The sequence below is a fragment of the Callionymus lyra genome, chromosome 9 (assembly GCF_982586985.1).
Source record: "Callionymus lyra chromosome 9, fCalLyr1.hap1.1, whole genome shotgun sequence".
NCBI lineage: Eukaryota > Metazoa > Chordata > Actinopteri > Syngnathiformes > Callionymidae > Callionymus > Callionymus lyra.
The window spans coordinates 23302491-23317262 of NC_141826.1; the positions used below are offsets into that span (position 1 = coordinate 23302491).

The window sequence follows — 14772 nt, forward strand, 5'->3', positions numbered from 1 at the left end:
TTGGTGTAATTGTTTAACTCGTACAGAAAAGTGTTGCTTTATCACAAAAGTAATTTTTATGTTTGTGTTTTGAAAATATGACTTGAAGCAAATAAAATACATAACCTAAAAACTTCCTTTATAAGTTGGTTTCATATTGTTCTTTGAACTAAAAGTTTTCCTCCTGTTTCCCAAGGCCCGTGGACGGCTACCGGACCCTGGACTCAGGTTACCGGGCCCCCAGTCGCCAGCAGATCGACCCGTACGCAGCGCAGCCTCAGGTCAGTCGAGGAATGAGGGCTTTAGGATCCGCACTGGAGATACGTTACGGCCACGGCGGCCACGGCCACTACGGTCTGGAAGACGACCAGAGAAGCGTCGGTTACGACGACTACGGCATGGGCCCGCCTCCGATGCACCCGGGAGGTTACGGCACCATGCCGCGGCTCGGTGCCGGACCTGGTGGCATGGACAGACGGAGACTGAGGTGAGGTCATGGAACTATGTCGGTGTCTGAGAATTATTGAATGGTTGTTGTTTTTAGGTTTTTTAACTTTATTGATCCCTCAGGAGGTCTCCTTCAGGAAATTGATATTTTTCCAATGATCCACAGGAAAATACAGGAATTTTTCATAAAATATAATCAAATTAAAATAAGAACAAGATAAAAAATGATCAAAATAAAATAAGAACATGACTTCAACAAGGTTGAATTGAACATTTCAAATTTTGAAACCTTTTTTTTCCTCCAGTGTTCTTGTTTTTAATCTTATGTAAAATATATATATATATATATATATATATATATATATATATATATATCCCAAAATAGATTTAGTTAATTTCTTCTCTTTTTTTTTGAATTGATAGCCTTTTAATTAAATAGAAAATGTCACCAAATGATTCCAAAAGAATAGAGAAAAAATTTAATTGAAACAATTAAAAACAGAAATAGAAAATGTATTCCAATAATTATGAAATGCAAGTATTCTGTAAAAAAAACAACAAATAAAAAAGTTACTTTGAAAATGTTTTAATTCTTTAAAATAACTTTTTTAATTGTAATTAAATAATTTCAAAAAATGATTAAATTCTGATTAAATGTCAACAAACCTGTATTGATTTGAAGTCAACTGAGCTAAACCAAGTCCTCCTGGATCCACGCAGGAGCTGTGAAGACACGTTGGATGGGGACATGGGGGCCGTGGACCCCTATGGCTGGGGGGTGCACGTGCCCATGGAGCGCGGGAGCATGGCCTCCTTGGACAGCACGCTCCGGAAAACCGCTCCCGGATCCTGGCGACAGCCCGAGCTGCCCGAGGTCATCGCCATGTTGAACTACCGCCTGGATCCCGTCAAGACCAACGCGGCTGCTTTCCTGCAGCATCTGACGTTCAAGAACGACAAGGTGAGTTTGAAGACCTCGACGAGTTATCGTCTCTTTATTGAATATTATTCTGTGCCTCTTTAGGTCAAGTCGGACGTGCGCCGCCTGAAGGGGATCCCCGCTCTGGTTTCCTTGCTGGACCACCCGAGCAAGGACGTGCACCACTCGGCCTGCGGGGCCCTGAAGAACATCTCGTACGGACGAGACCAGGACAACAAGATCGCCATCAAGAACTGCGACGGAGTTCCTGGTTTGGTCAGATTACTGCGCAAAACCCACGACCAGGACCTCACGGACACCATCACGGGTGAGACGTCCAAACGTGTCAGGATCCAGAAGTTCATATTAGGTTGACGTGACGTAGAATAATGTTTGTGTTGATATGGTGACCTTTAAAGATAACAGTGTTAAGGATTAGATGAGTCAACATCTATGTTGACTGGAATTTGTTTGGTTTAGGAGAAGAAATGGAGATAATTCAGTTACATAGACGATTTAAAAATCTGACTTTAACTTCCTGTCGGGTACATTTTGTTTTTCGTGATATGAATCGCAGCCCCTTGTGTGATTCACTTTGACAACAACTGACATTCCTTCACTAAGCAATGAGGTGCACTGATGACAAACACATGTTTTTGGCTACAATTTGGACAAAGTGTCAATAAGAAAACATCACCTCGATATTCATCGACTTTGGTCAGATTTTTAATCTCAATGTTGCAGTTATTTACAATATGAATTACACATGAAGATGAGATTAAAGGCAACAGAGAAAATCTTATTATTACTTTATTTTAATTACATTTTTAATTGAAATGTTCCAAATAAATAGCAGAAGTAACTAATGTTCCTCAATGGGGAAAAAAAAAAGACAATCACATTAACACTTGATTTCCCCATAATACTGGTGAAAAGAAAGACAAATAGAATTTAAGAAATAATAAATATTAGGATTAAAACAAGGTTAGGGTGATCGCCATAATAATCTTCAATACCATCAATTCCTTGATTTTCTGGAACTCCTGTGTTGTTCTCAGTATTATCTTGATCTTTAAAGTATATACTTTTTTAAGTATTGTTTTGATTGTTAAAGCGCTTTGTGACCCTGGTCTGGAAAAGCGCTATATAAATAAATATTACTTACTTACTTACTTACTTACCATACTCCGGTCGTTGAGCTTTGAAAATATAAGGGATCAGAATATTTGTTGTGGAGAATTAACTACAAAAATATTCTGATCCCTTATTTTTTACAGCTCAACGTTATTATTATAGATAAGGAATCTCATATTTGTTTTTTACTAACGGGATGAATCCATTTTCTTTATTTATTATCAAATCTGTCCGTTTTGTAGTTAATTTTTCCTTTTTTAATCGACCAGAATATGTCGTTTTTAGTTGTCATCATTGACTGTGTTGGCGGATTTAATGAAGTTGAGCAAAAATGGCTAAAATAACCATCATTCCAGGAACCTTGTGGAACCTGTCGTCCAACGACGGCGTGAAAATGGAGATCGTGGATCACGCCCTTCACGCCATAGTGGACGAGGTGGTGGTTCCTCACTCGGGGTGGGAGCGAGCCAGCAACGGGGCGGAGGAAACCTGCAAACCCCGACACCTGGAGTGGGAGACGGCCTTGACCAACACGGCCGGCTGCCTCAGGTACTGCCTCGAGAGAGAGGAGGGTGAAGAGGGTGTGATGACGACGGTGTAACCTTTTCTTTTGATGCTATAGAAACGTGAGCTCGGAACGTAGCGAGGCCCGGAGGAAACTGAGGGAGTGCACCGGGCTGGTGGACTCCCTCATGTACGTGGTTCAGTCGCAGATCAACCGCAAAGACGTGGACAACAAGGTCCGTCACTCGTGGATCCCGGTTTCTCTTTGGCTTTCCCTTCCGTAACCTTCCCGTCTTCCTCGACAGCTGGTGGAGAACAGCGTCTGCCTCCTGAGGAACCTGTCCTACCACGTCCACCGTGAGGTGCCGAGCTGCGAGCGCTTCGCCGAGAACCTGCCGCTGCACCAGGGACCCATGCCCGGCTCCAACAAAGGCGGCTGCTTCGGCTCCAGAAAGGGCAAAGGTCGGTGTCTGTTGGTTTTAAGCGGTCATTGTTTGAGGGGGCGACCGTGAAAAGTGGCGAGTCGGCTTTTTTTTGTTGGTGACAGAAACTTCCAACTGCAGTTTTTCACTCTACCGCCTTCTCCTCTTTGTCCCTCCTGTCTCTCTTTCCCGCTCCTTCCCGCTGTGTTTAGATGAGTGGTTTTCCAAAGGTAAGACTTGGTGCTTCTTCCACGAATGGTTCCAACTAATGTGCAAACGTTCATCACTAACTGTGGGGGTTTATCACTGGCGTCAGATGATTGAATGGTTGAATTTAACATTACACGGTTGTTTTTTAAGCATTGAATTATTATTTTTGTGCAATTTAATTGAATTATTTCTATATAAAGGTTCTGTTGAATATTTAAATTCAATATATTTGAGTAGTTTTACTCCTTTTTACTTTCTCTTGTTTTTTTTAATCATTTTTAACACATTGAGTTTGATCTTCTAATTCCAATCATTAAAAAAATGTATGTTCTGAATTAAATATTTAATTTAATTCCTAGCATATTCAATTCGATGTATAAAAATGTTGGTCTAATGGTTCCAACGGTTAATATCAAGAGTACTGAGCTACACAGGCACGTTGTCATGTGATCGTCTGCTCATCACATGATTGGCTGAAAGGTCAACCGAGTAACTCGGTAATTTCCTGGTATCGTCTAGTGATGCTGTTATGACATATTTTTTACATTGAATTAAAAAGGCTACTAATTTAAAAAAAGAAAAATAATTTTAAGGATTTATCTTATAATAATTGGAATTAAATATCAAACTCTATGTATAAAATAATAATAATTTAAATTATTGAATTTAATAAATGCTATAGCCATATTGAAGTTTTTGAAATGTTAAATTCAGCCGTTTAATGTTCTGATGGCACTGATATACTTCCATACTATCTCTCACACACACACACACACACACACACACACACACGACAGTGCATGGTTCCATCGCTCGTCTCACCACAGCATGGCTGCGTTTCTCATTCAAGCCCGAAGCGTCATCTCAACCCACTTCACTCGACTCGCATCTCACGATTTCTGCTGATTCATTTTCTCTCTGCAGCAAAGAAGGACGGCGACGACGGGAGCTCTGACCACGTTGACATTCCAAAGAGGACGACGCCGGCCAAAGGTCTGTGTGTTTGCACTACTTTTTTTTTTTTTTTAAATAGTGCTGACACGACGGAACGTCAGAATGAAAGCACAAACCATGTAAAGGACGAATTGACCATCGAACCAAAGGAGAACACGGAACACGACACAAACACTAGAGGGAATGAATCCATGGAAACATTAATAAATACATGACTTTATTACTCCCTAAATCTAAAGTAGTCGCACACACACACATGCTGGAGTTGTTGTATAATTCAACTGTTATAGAATTTGATTTATTCTGGGTTCACTTTCTCCACATGATATATATATATATATATATATTATATATTATTTATATATAAATATTATATATTTTCCATTTACTTTATTTGTCTTTATTAAATGAGTGGATGCATAAAAGTCTGTTGTTTAAATCCAGAAGCAAAGACGAATCAATGAAATTATTATAGATTTAAAGTCTTTTAGGTGATGCATTTGAATTCTGAGAAATGTTACCATCTTTGTTTTGAAGACATGCACCAGAAAGTGTATTTTTTTCCCACCAATTCAAATATACTATTTAAAAGACAAGCTACACATTGTAAAACTGCTGAAACGACCACAATTTCTCCATCGTGGGAGAAATAAATGTATTTTAATCGACGTATAAAAAGGGGAAACGAAAAAATAATTCGTCCCACTTTTAAAGTTTTCTTTTCTTCCTATTTTGGCAGTAAAATGTTGATATTGGAAACAGTATCTGTACACGTTATAACTAGATAAAATATTAATGCCATCAAGTCTCGGTTAATATTGTAGTTTATGTGCAACTGATAAACAACATCTTTTTACTTTATATTTCCCTTTTATGTAACATCTGCCTTTTAGTGATTCGCTGTAACATCTTAAGCTGGTTCAGGTATAACAGTAGTGAGACCAATTGGAAACTCGTACGATAATATTCTCTATATAATCAGGTCCACATGAACATTTTTATACATATTATATTAATCGTTATTTTGTACTTCATACCAGAAGTCCAAATTCATTTGTTCGATTTATTGATCGTTACTGAAAGATGTTTTATTTTTTGTATTTTTTAAGTTGTATTTTCTTCTGAATTAACATTAAGATGCTCGTTATAGTCACGTTTGCTCAAAAAATAAACCTGTAAACTAGTGACACACAAACTCCACTATATTATTATTATTAGATTATTTCATCTCGAGACCTCCAGAGGGATCTATAAAGTTTTATCTTTCTATCTAAAGGTCAGTTTGCGAATAAGATTCTAACATTATAGCAGTCAAAAAATATTTATTCTCATCTTTACGACGTCACTATAACCCTTAAAACTAACAATGACTTTTCTGACAACATTATTTAACTATTACACATATTTATTAAATCACATCCATTTCAACATCACAATTGTATCCATAGCTTTATTCCATTATTTGTTTGTTTTTTTTAGTTAAAGTGACAAAATGGATGAGATATAAAATGTTTAAATGAAAGACAAAGATAAGTTCCTGTTCTTTAAAAAAAATCTTTTTCACTTCATATATTATTTTTAAGTTGTTAAAAAATGTCTAATCTTGAACCAATAATTCACTTGTTCCATTGTTCACTGGTTTCACGCTTCGATGTCTCCAGGTTACGAGCTGCTGTTTCAGCCCGAGGTGGTCCGTGTTTACACGTCTCTACTCCGCGAGAGCAAAAACCCCTCCGTGCTGGAAGCTGCCGCCGGCGCCATCCAGAACCTCTGTGCCGGCCGATGGACCGTGAGTTACAACCGGAAGATGGGTTTTGACTAAAAGTCAACCATGACCTTGACCTTTGCCCTCTCCTCCCCACAGTACGGGCGTTACATCCGGGCCACCGTGCGTCTAGAGAAGGGTCTCCCCATGATAGCGGAGCTGCTCGCCCACAGTAACGACCGGGTGGTGCGGGCCATGTCGGGAGCCCTGAGGAACCTCGCCATCGACGGCCGTAACTGCGAACTGCTCGGTAAGAATCCTCGACAATGTTCCCGGACCTTCTCCATCCTCGACTCTTGAGCGTGATCGAAGTCAACGCGTGACCTTCCTTCAGGGTTGCACGCCGTGCCTCACCTCGTGGCGAACCTCCCCGGAGGCCAGAGTCAGTCCGGGCGCGTCCTGTCGGAGGAGACGGTGGTGTCGGTGCTGAGCACGCTCACCGAGGTGCTGGGCAGCAGTCTGGAGGCGGCGAAGACACTACGAGCCTCGCAGGGCATCGAGAGGCTGGTGCTCATCAACAAAGACGGGTGAGTGCGAGGTCAAAAGTTCACGAATCATTACCTGAATGATGAAGAAAAAATAAATCCTTGAAAATGTAGAACTGTATTGTAATTGCCCCCCGTCAAAGTAGGGACCATTTAATTTTTCACTTTTGTTCAAATAAACCATATTTAACAACGGTCTCAGTAATGGTGACCTGAACAGCTCTTCTAATGCTTTGCCGCCCAGCCAACCAATCTCAGCTTTCAATCACTATTTATATAGCAACATAGACGTAGAATTTACATACTGTATTGTAGCAACTTATCGGTATGTAGAATGGCATTATGGGATTTCACTGTATTGTTGGCACCATAAGTTAAGTTAAGTATTGTTTAAGCGCTTTGTGACCCTAGTCTGGAAAAGTGCTATATAAATACAAATTACTAACTTGAGTGGATGAGGTAAATGGTGTCTCCCACTAAGTTCTTTGGGTATTTGCTGTTTAAATAAATCCGTACATCATTTAAATTCGGCATCTTTATATCTTGACGATGTTCAGATTCATATTTGCGACTCAAAACTCTATTGGATCTGGTTCTGACCCGACTATGTCCTCGGCAGGAAACGCTCGGACCGTGAGGTGCGCGGGGCCGGTCAGGTGCTGCAGCTCATCTGGGCGCACAAGGAACTGCGGCGACCTCTGGAGAAGGACGGCTGGAAGAAGACCGACTTCATGGTCAACCTGAACCCCAACTCTCACACCACTAACGGGCCCAGCACACGAGCCAACGGCACATACGAGGACAGCACCACGCCGCTGCTGGAGAGAGGTTAGTATGGACACAATCTGGACTGTCTTTGACGACACACTTGATTAGTTTTAATCCTTGTTTTGGGGTTTTTTGGAGGGTTTCACCAAGTTCCGCAGAGGGGTTTCGCTGGGGTGGGGCAAAGAGGTTTCACCGAGTGCCGCGAAATGGGTTTTGCCGAGTGCCGCGAAGGGTTCTCGCCAAGTGCTGTGATGGGTTTCGCCCAAGTGTTTCGCCAAGTGTTTCGCCAAGTGTTTCGCCAAGTGTTTCGCCAAGTGTTTCGCCAAGTGTTTCGCCAAGTGTTTCGCCAAGTGTTTCGCCAAGTGTTTCGCCAAGGTTTTCGCCAAGTGTTTCGCCAAGTGTTTCGCCAAGTGTTTCGCCAAGTGTTTCGCCAAGTGTTTCGCCAAGTGTTTCGCCAAGGGTTTCGCCAAGAAGGGTTTCGCCAAGAAGGGTTTCGCCAAGAAGGGTTTCGCCAAGGGTTTTGCCAAGTGCCAAGAAGGGTTTCGCCAAGTGTTTTGCCAAGTGCCAAGAAGGGTTTCGCCAAGTGTTTTGCCAAGTGCCAAGAAGGGTTTCGCCAAGTGTTTTGCCAAGTGCCAAGAAGGGTTTCGCCAAGTGTTTTGCCAAGTGCCAAGAAGGGTTTCGCCAAGTGTTTCGCCAAGTGCCAAGAAGGGTTTCGCCAAGTGTTTCGCCAAGTGCCAAGAAGGGTTTCGCCAAGTGTTTCGCCAAGTGCCAAGAAGGGTTTCGCCAAGTGTTTCGCCAAGTGCCAAGAAGGGTTTCGCCAAGTGTTTCGCCAAGTGCCAAGAAGGGTTTCGCGAAGGGCTTCGCGAAGTGTTTCGCGAAGGGTTTCCCCAAGTGCTGTGAAGGGGTTCGGCCGAGTGCCACAAATGTGTAAAGTTGATCTAGTTCCAAAAGTGTCTTTAAGTGACTGCAGGAAGTAATTCCTATGTTTCCTCCTTTCAGGAGAAAAGCGGGACATGATCCCACTCAACGACCTCGGACACGGTTGGTTCAAACTTCCCTTCATCATGTCTTAAGGTTTTGAAAACGTTCTGAGCTGACGTTTGCTTCTGCAGAGTCGTACTCCACACTGGACCAGAGGGAGAGGAGACACACCCTGGACGACACCACAGACACTTTACCGGTACAAGCCTGACCTTCTCTCCTGTCCTTTGCTTATTAACCACTGCTAACCCCCCCCTCCTCCTCGGACCACCCGCTTCTCCTCTCGATGCACCTCTTTTTTTAACTCTTGTTTTTTTTCTCCAGTTTCACATTTACTGAAGTTCTTATTTTCCCTTCACACTCACTTCCTTCTTCTTCTCTCTCTCTCTGGTTGGTTCTCAGCGAGGGGTGTACAGGGGCAGAAAGGGTTCCCTGCCCCTGTTGGACTCCTACGATGGTTAGCCTCCCCCTCCTCCCCTCTACCCCTCTGCATGTAAGAGCATGGTATGTTCACTGACCGCTCGTCCTGCATGGACTCTGAGCTCTGGTCCTTCTGTCTCTCCGACCTTTTTTTATCTGTCTGTGGTCGTGACTGTAGAGGCTGCTACAGTATGGTGGTCTGTGGAGGACAAAAAGAAACGCGGTCGATTATTGACGAAGCAGAAACACAGCTTTTTTTTTTTTAAGTTCCCGTCGTGACCTTGTGTTGTTCTTGTTAAAATAAGGCAATGAAACAAAGACTCTTCCTGTCAGGAGTTTTCTATATAGGGAAGAGTTTCTCCTGCACCGAAAACACATTTCAACATCCGTGAAAACAAAACTAGTCACATTTTTGCATGTGTAATAAATCAGTTCCTAAGAAAAAAAAACAAGTTTATCACATGTATTTTTTTATTTGTATTACTTTCCCCAAAGTCTTTCTTTAATCAAAACAATTTTCTCTTCCTCAAAGATGGACTCACTCGAATACTTGGGTCATACAAAGAGACTTTTGGGGAGTTTTGTCAAATTTTACATAAGACAACATAGTTTATGCCTAGAAATATAGTTTTCCTTTCATCAGTTGGTGTTGAACAGAAAAATATAGGATTTTATTTGTACCGAAAACTAAACACTTAAAATTTTTAAACAAAATCCTACATTTTACCCTCAACTGTTTATTTAAATGTCACTGAAGTGACCGTTTAAACTTCAAAGTTGCCACACGACTCATTAAATACATGGATTCATCTAAATTAAATGTTGTTTCCTTAAAGTGGAAAGTTTGAGCTCAATTTGAGAAGAAGGAAAACACTTAAAACGTAAAAATAAATGTGTATTTTCGTCTGTCACATGAAGCATATCATGGCATCAGTGACGGGAGGAAAGAAGGAAATGTTTCCCTTCGATAAATCAATCGGATTTAAAAAAAGAAATGATCTCAGTTCAGTTAAATAATGAAACAGATAAAGATCAAGTTGATTAACTGAGGTTTGACTGTTTTTTACACTAGTTTACATAGAAACCACTTGTTAAAATCTAAAGACTGAGTCATATTGATAATAATTATGTAACAAATGAGGACAAAATATACAATTAAATCACATTTATACACAGTTTAGATTTGTTTTTTTTATATTATATATTTTATATATAGTTTATATTTTCAACATTTATTAATAATGGTAGTTTATCTAAAAACTTTTTTGTGAAAATGTTTTATTACATGTATTAAGGACAAGGTAAACATACAGTTAATAAGTTAATAATAAGTTTTATTCAGAAGTCGAATGTATAAAATAGAAGTATATCAGTGTCATCAGAATATTGAATTATTGAATTTAACATTTAATTGTTTAACTATTAATTGTTATTATTTTAAAAAATAATGTTGTGGGTAATTAAAGCATTGAATATTTTTTAATTAAAAATATTGTATAGTTTTAAAAGGAGGGATTTTTTTTTACTCATAGTTTACTATTCTTATTCCAGCAATTCTAAAAAAAGAAGGTATTTCATTCAATGTTTTTTACTTGGTAGCCTTTTAGATAAGATATAAAAATGTTCTTGTAATAGTGCTTTATTACCAGACTAGTCCAATCGAGCACCGAGCTTCTCGTTCTAACATCTGAATCCACTTTAAAAGATAAAACATCGGTTTCTAACGGCAGAAATCCTGCTGTTAATGAAGAAGTGACACGTCGGAGCTTCTACGTCGTCACGTGATCGTCTATTCCTCCCGTGATTGGCTGAGAGTTCAACATAGTCACTCTGTTGGTATTGTCTGGAGACACCATTATACCAACAGAAAAAAAGCTATAATAATAACGTTAGTAGGATCAATATTTAACTTCATGAGGGCCACATAAATACAGTCGGTTCTCACAAACAAAAGAATAGCAGAAGCCGCACTCTGACGCTGACTTCATAATCATGTGGTCGTAATGATACGGCAGGATGTCGTCACTTCTAAATAGAAGCCATACTGATACAGCTGTGTGTGTGTGTGTGTGTGTGTGTCTTTGTGCCACTTCCTCGTGACGAGCTCTTGTTTTCCGTCACCTTTAATTTCCTTTTTCTTCCCCCTCTCCTCGCAGAAAAACTGATCGTGTGCATCACCCAGGCCGGGCCGTCCCTGCCCTACCACTGCTACTGAGGAGAGTCCACCCGATGCACTGACTCTCTAGCGCCCCCTTCCTCAACCCACGACCACACGTGGAAGACGAGGGGTTCGGCATCCAAAGAAAAAAACGTGATTGTGTTACAGACGACATTTTTATTCTCTCTCTCTCTCTCTCTCTAAACAAGTGTGTTGTAGCAGCTGACATATTCTGTTTTAATTTTTTTCCTAAATTATAATTACTCTGTAAAGGCAATCACACTTTTAGACAATCATTTAATTCCTTTTTACTCCAGTGATGTTGACATTACCGCTGCATCTTAACCGTGAGCTTGTCGGTTGGACACGTGAATATATATATATATATATATAAACTGTATATATACAAGAGAGAATGGGACGCTAGCGAAGGCTCTTTAATTTAAGTCGGGAGGTGGAGACGAGATGGAGATGTTGTTTATACGAGTTATTTTCATGTCTAGATTTATTTTCTCTCTGAACTGTCGACCAGAAACGAGCAGGTGTGTGTATATTTGTCATACAGTGAACCTGTGCGTGTGTGTGTGTGTGGAAAATTGATATGGACCTGAGTGGTTTTTAACGTGTGTGGACCAGACTTTACCACTTTTTTAATTCTTTTTTTTTTTTTACTTCACTCGTATTTTTCCATCTGCCTCTTCGCTCACCTGGACTGAACTTGGTACGGCTTCTTCAAACCACTGAGGCTGAAACTTTAAACCAAAGCTGGTGATTCAAGAAGGAACCTTTGATAGAAGGACAGAAGGCACATTGAAGTCCATTTCTTTTTTCCTTTTTTGTACTTTTTATTTTATTTCACCGCGACTTTATTTGTATTTTTACCTTTTTAATTTCCTCGGGTGTGGGAGCGGGAGTTGCATTGTTTAGACGGTTTTTAACCTTGTTTTACTTTTTTCCTCTTTTTTATATTTCACTTCTCCACACACATTAGTTTGTAAGTCGCCGATTCCGATGTACCGTTCATACCTGCCTTGGCTCTGATGTTTTTTCAGCAAAGTATGTAACTGGTGAAACTGTTTTTTTTTATAAATAAAGATCTTTTCTTAGAGCAGATTCCTGACGTGATTGAGTGTCGCATGAGTAAACGTGTCTAATTAAAGGATGCGGCGGGAACTGGATCCCGATGATGAAGATGTTGTTAACATTCCCGCCTCTCTTGACACCGACTGTTTTTACTTTTCAACCGTCGACCTCTGAGCGTGTGGTTCGGGAAGAAACGTGACGAGAGCCGAGCTGCTAAGTGACGGATTGTGTTGCTCTCTGTAAACACCGAGACGATTGTCGTATGATTCTGACGTGTTTCTGACGGCAAGCTTGTGTACTTTAAGGATCCCCTGATAGGACTTTCTTTTACATTTTTGTCCTTCAACCTGTTGATCTTCTTCCCCATTTGACACATTTCCAGAAATTCCATCCTTCTCTGGTAACTGGGAACCACTTTCTTTGGTCCTTTGACCACTTCAAAGACACACTCGCCTCACAAACTTCTTCCAAAAACCAAAGTTGTCCTTTTAATGTGATGTTAAGAAAGACGTTTAAATCCGTCTCGGAAGTTTTAACTTGTCATTTTATTCCAAGAAAGCTCAAATTACAATTTTTCAATGCTAGTTACTCGTTTAAGCGAGAAAACCACTATTTGCGACAGTGGATTGGAGACGGCTGTTGCGTTTGTTGCCATTCATTTCAGTATTGTCCGTTAATGCCTGTAGAAGGAAAGTAAAACAACCTTCAAGTCTAATTGCTTTTGTAAACTTAAAGCTGAGCCTGGAACTCTTGATTTCAGGTCAAAGCAGTTCATTGTCCTTACAGCAGGGGGAGCCAAAGAACAAATGCGTTCAATCTCGCATAGACCTGCTTTTAACCGCTGGAATTTTGTGTCTGGGAAACACAGAGTACTTACTTCACTCCAGCTGTCGCTCTTTCAGTTCCCCCTAAAGCTGAAGGTTGTATTTGGCAACTTTATTGTGACACATCGTTGGGTAACGAAGGAAAACCTGACTTGTTAATGTCAATGCTCCTGACTGATGGTGACTTCAGGATGAAACTGTGATTTCTCTTTTTAACATTTCCACTGAGAAACTCTTTCTTAAGCATTTGCAAGAAATGAGATGCTTATGGGATGTGTTTGTTTGCAAGAAGATGCTAAAACGTAACGGTTTTAAACTATAATTCATGGCCTTGAGTACAGATTCAAGATGCCTCTTGAGAATGTTTTATTATTTCGTACTCTCTTTGGACACAAACGCATGAATGAAAGGAACTTAAACAAATCTGAGATGAAAGATGACTTTTGGTAATGGTTGCAGCAGTTGACCGAATGGTGATTTTAGTTCTACACCAGCTCTGGAGAAATCCTCTCTAGAAGAGGCTGGTTTGAGAGAGATTTCATACCTGGGTTCTGTTAACAAATGTGACGGGACAAGTACTGCGTCGGCAACTCAGGCTATTGTCGAGGAGAGATCGGACCTATACGATGTAACGCAGATCAGGGCAGAAAAGATCGTCATGTTTTTTTTTAACCCCAGCCTTTAGTTCCTAATATGGAAAGTAGTTGTTTGTATCTGATGACGCAACACGTATCACGATACAGAGGCAAAAATAATGTTGCGATACTGTGGTAACAAGTACATATGTGTAGTATTGTCAAGTACTTGACTCTGGTGTTGCAGAATTTACAGACCACATGACTCTTGACGGAGTCGTAACTGATTTCATTTGTTTTCAAACCAAAATATTTCCAAACATCAGCTTTAAAATCTGCTGGAGTTTATTGTATCCTCTCGTCCTCAGTCATTGCCAGGATACATACAACAAATGTGTAGTATTGTCGAGTACTTGACTCTGGTGTTGCAGAATTTACAGACCACATGACTCTTGACGAAGTCTTAACTGATTTCATTTGTTTTCAAACCAAAATATTTCCAAACATCACCTTTAAAAGCTGCTGAACTCACTGTATCCTCTCGTCCTCAGTCCTGACTCTTGACGAAGTCGTAACTGCTTTCATTTGTTTTCAAACCAAAATATGTCCAAACATCAGCTTTAAAAGCTGCTGAAGTCCAATGTATCCTCTCGTCCTTAGTCATTGCTGGAATCTCCTGGATTACATGTTCCTTTAGCTGCGAAGGATGTAATGACTGCTGCCATCTAGTGATCAGAAGTTAAATTGCAACACACAAATTAACAAAAGCAGTGAATATTTTCATCTTAATTGTTTTAAAAGTATCTTTTTTATTAACTATGATAAGAAATAAAATGATTTGAAAGCCAAAAAATTATCAATACAGTTGACTATACAGTATATTTAAGTGTATCAATATTTTCTTAACCCCTCGTGAAGAAGAAAAATAAACGTCGACCGTCCTAAATAAATCCGTCTGCGACGCGAGCAAAGAATTGAGCGCTCGAGAGATTTGGCGCATCACGGCGTCAAATCTCTCGAGTGTTTAAAAACAAGTGCCAGACATTCCGCTTCCATTACTTTCTCGACGGTGACAGATGCCTCAGAGTTGTGTCATCACTAGAACCGAGTGTGTTGTCGTGTAACCTGTGCAGCTGGTGTCCCC

The 14772-nt window shown here is 40.3% G+C and overlaps 1 protein-coding gene across 6 annotated transcripts in view; it reads left to right on the forward strand.

The window, feature by feature from the left end:
* LOC148072307 (catenin delta-1-like) overlaps positions 1-12254 on the forward strand; it is a 28750-nt gene extending 16496 nt beyond the window's left edge. For 3 of the 6 annotated variants that reach the window (XM_087798432.1, XM_087798438.1, XM_087798433.1), the window contains 16 exons: positions 176-466; positions 1147-1387; positions 1451-1673; positions 2836-3028; positions 3102-3219; positions 3289-3445; positions 3618-3635; positions 4540-4608; positions 6231-6358; positions 6434-6584; positions 6669-6861; positions 7439-7647; positions 8587-8628; positions 8700-8767; positions 8971-9025; positions 11145-12254. In XM_087798432.1, coding sequence (XP_087654558.1) covers positions 176-466; positions 1147-1387; positions 1451-1673; positions 2836-3028; positions 3102-3219; positions 3289-3445; positions 3618-3635; positions 4540-4608; positions 6231-6358; positions 6434-6584; positions 6669-6861; positions 7439-7647; positions 8587-8628; positions 8700-8767; positions 8971-9025; positions 11145-11203 — 2215 coding nt within the window. In that variant the 3' untranslated portion in view covers positions 11204-12254. Of the gene's footprint in view, positions 1-175; positions 467-1146; positions 1388-1450; positions 1674-2835; positions 3029-3101; positions 3220-3288; positions 3446-3617; positions 3636-4539; positions 4609-6230; positions 6359-6433; positions 6585-6668; positions 6862-7438; positions 7648-8586; positions 8629-8699; positions 8768-8970; positions 9073-11144 lie in introns of all 6 variants that reach the window. The other 3 variants (XM_087798436.1, XM_087798437.1, XM_087798435.1) reach the window with 3 other exon arrangements.
* Positions 12255-14772: the final 2518 nt, after the last annotated feature.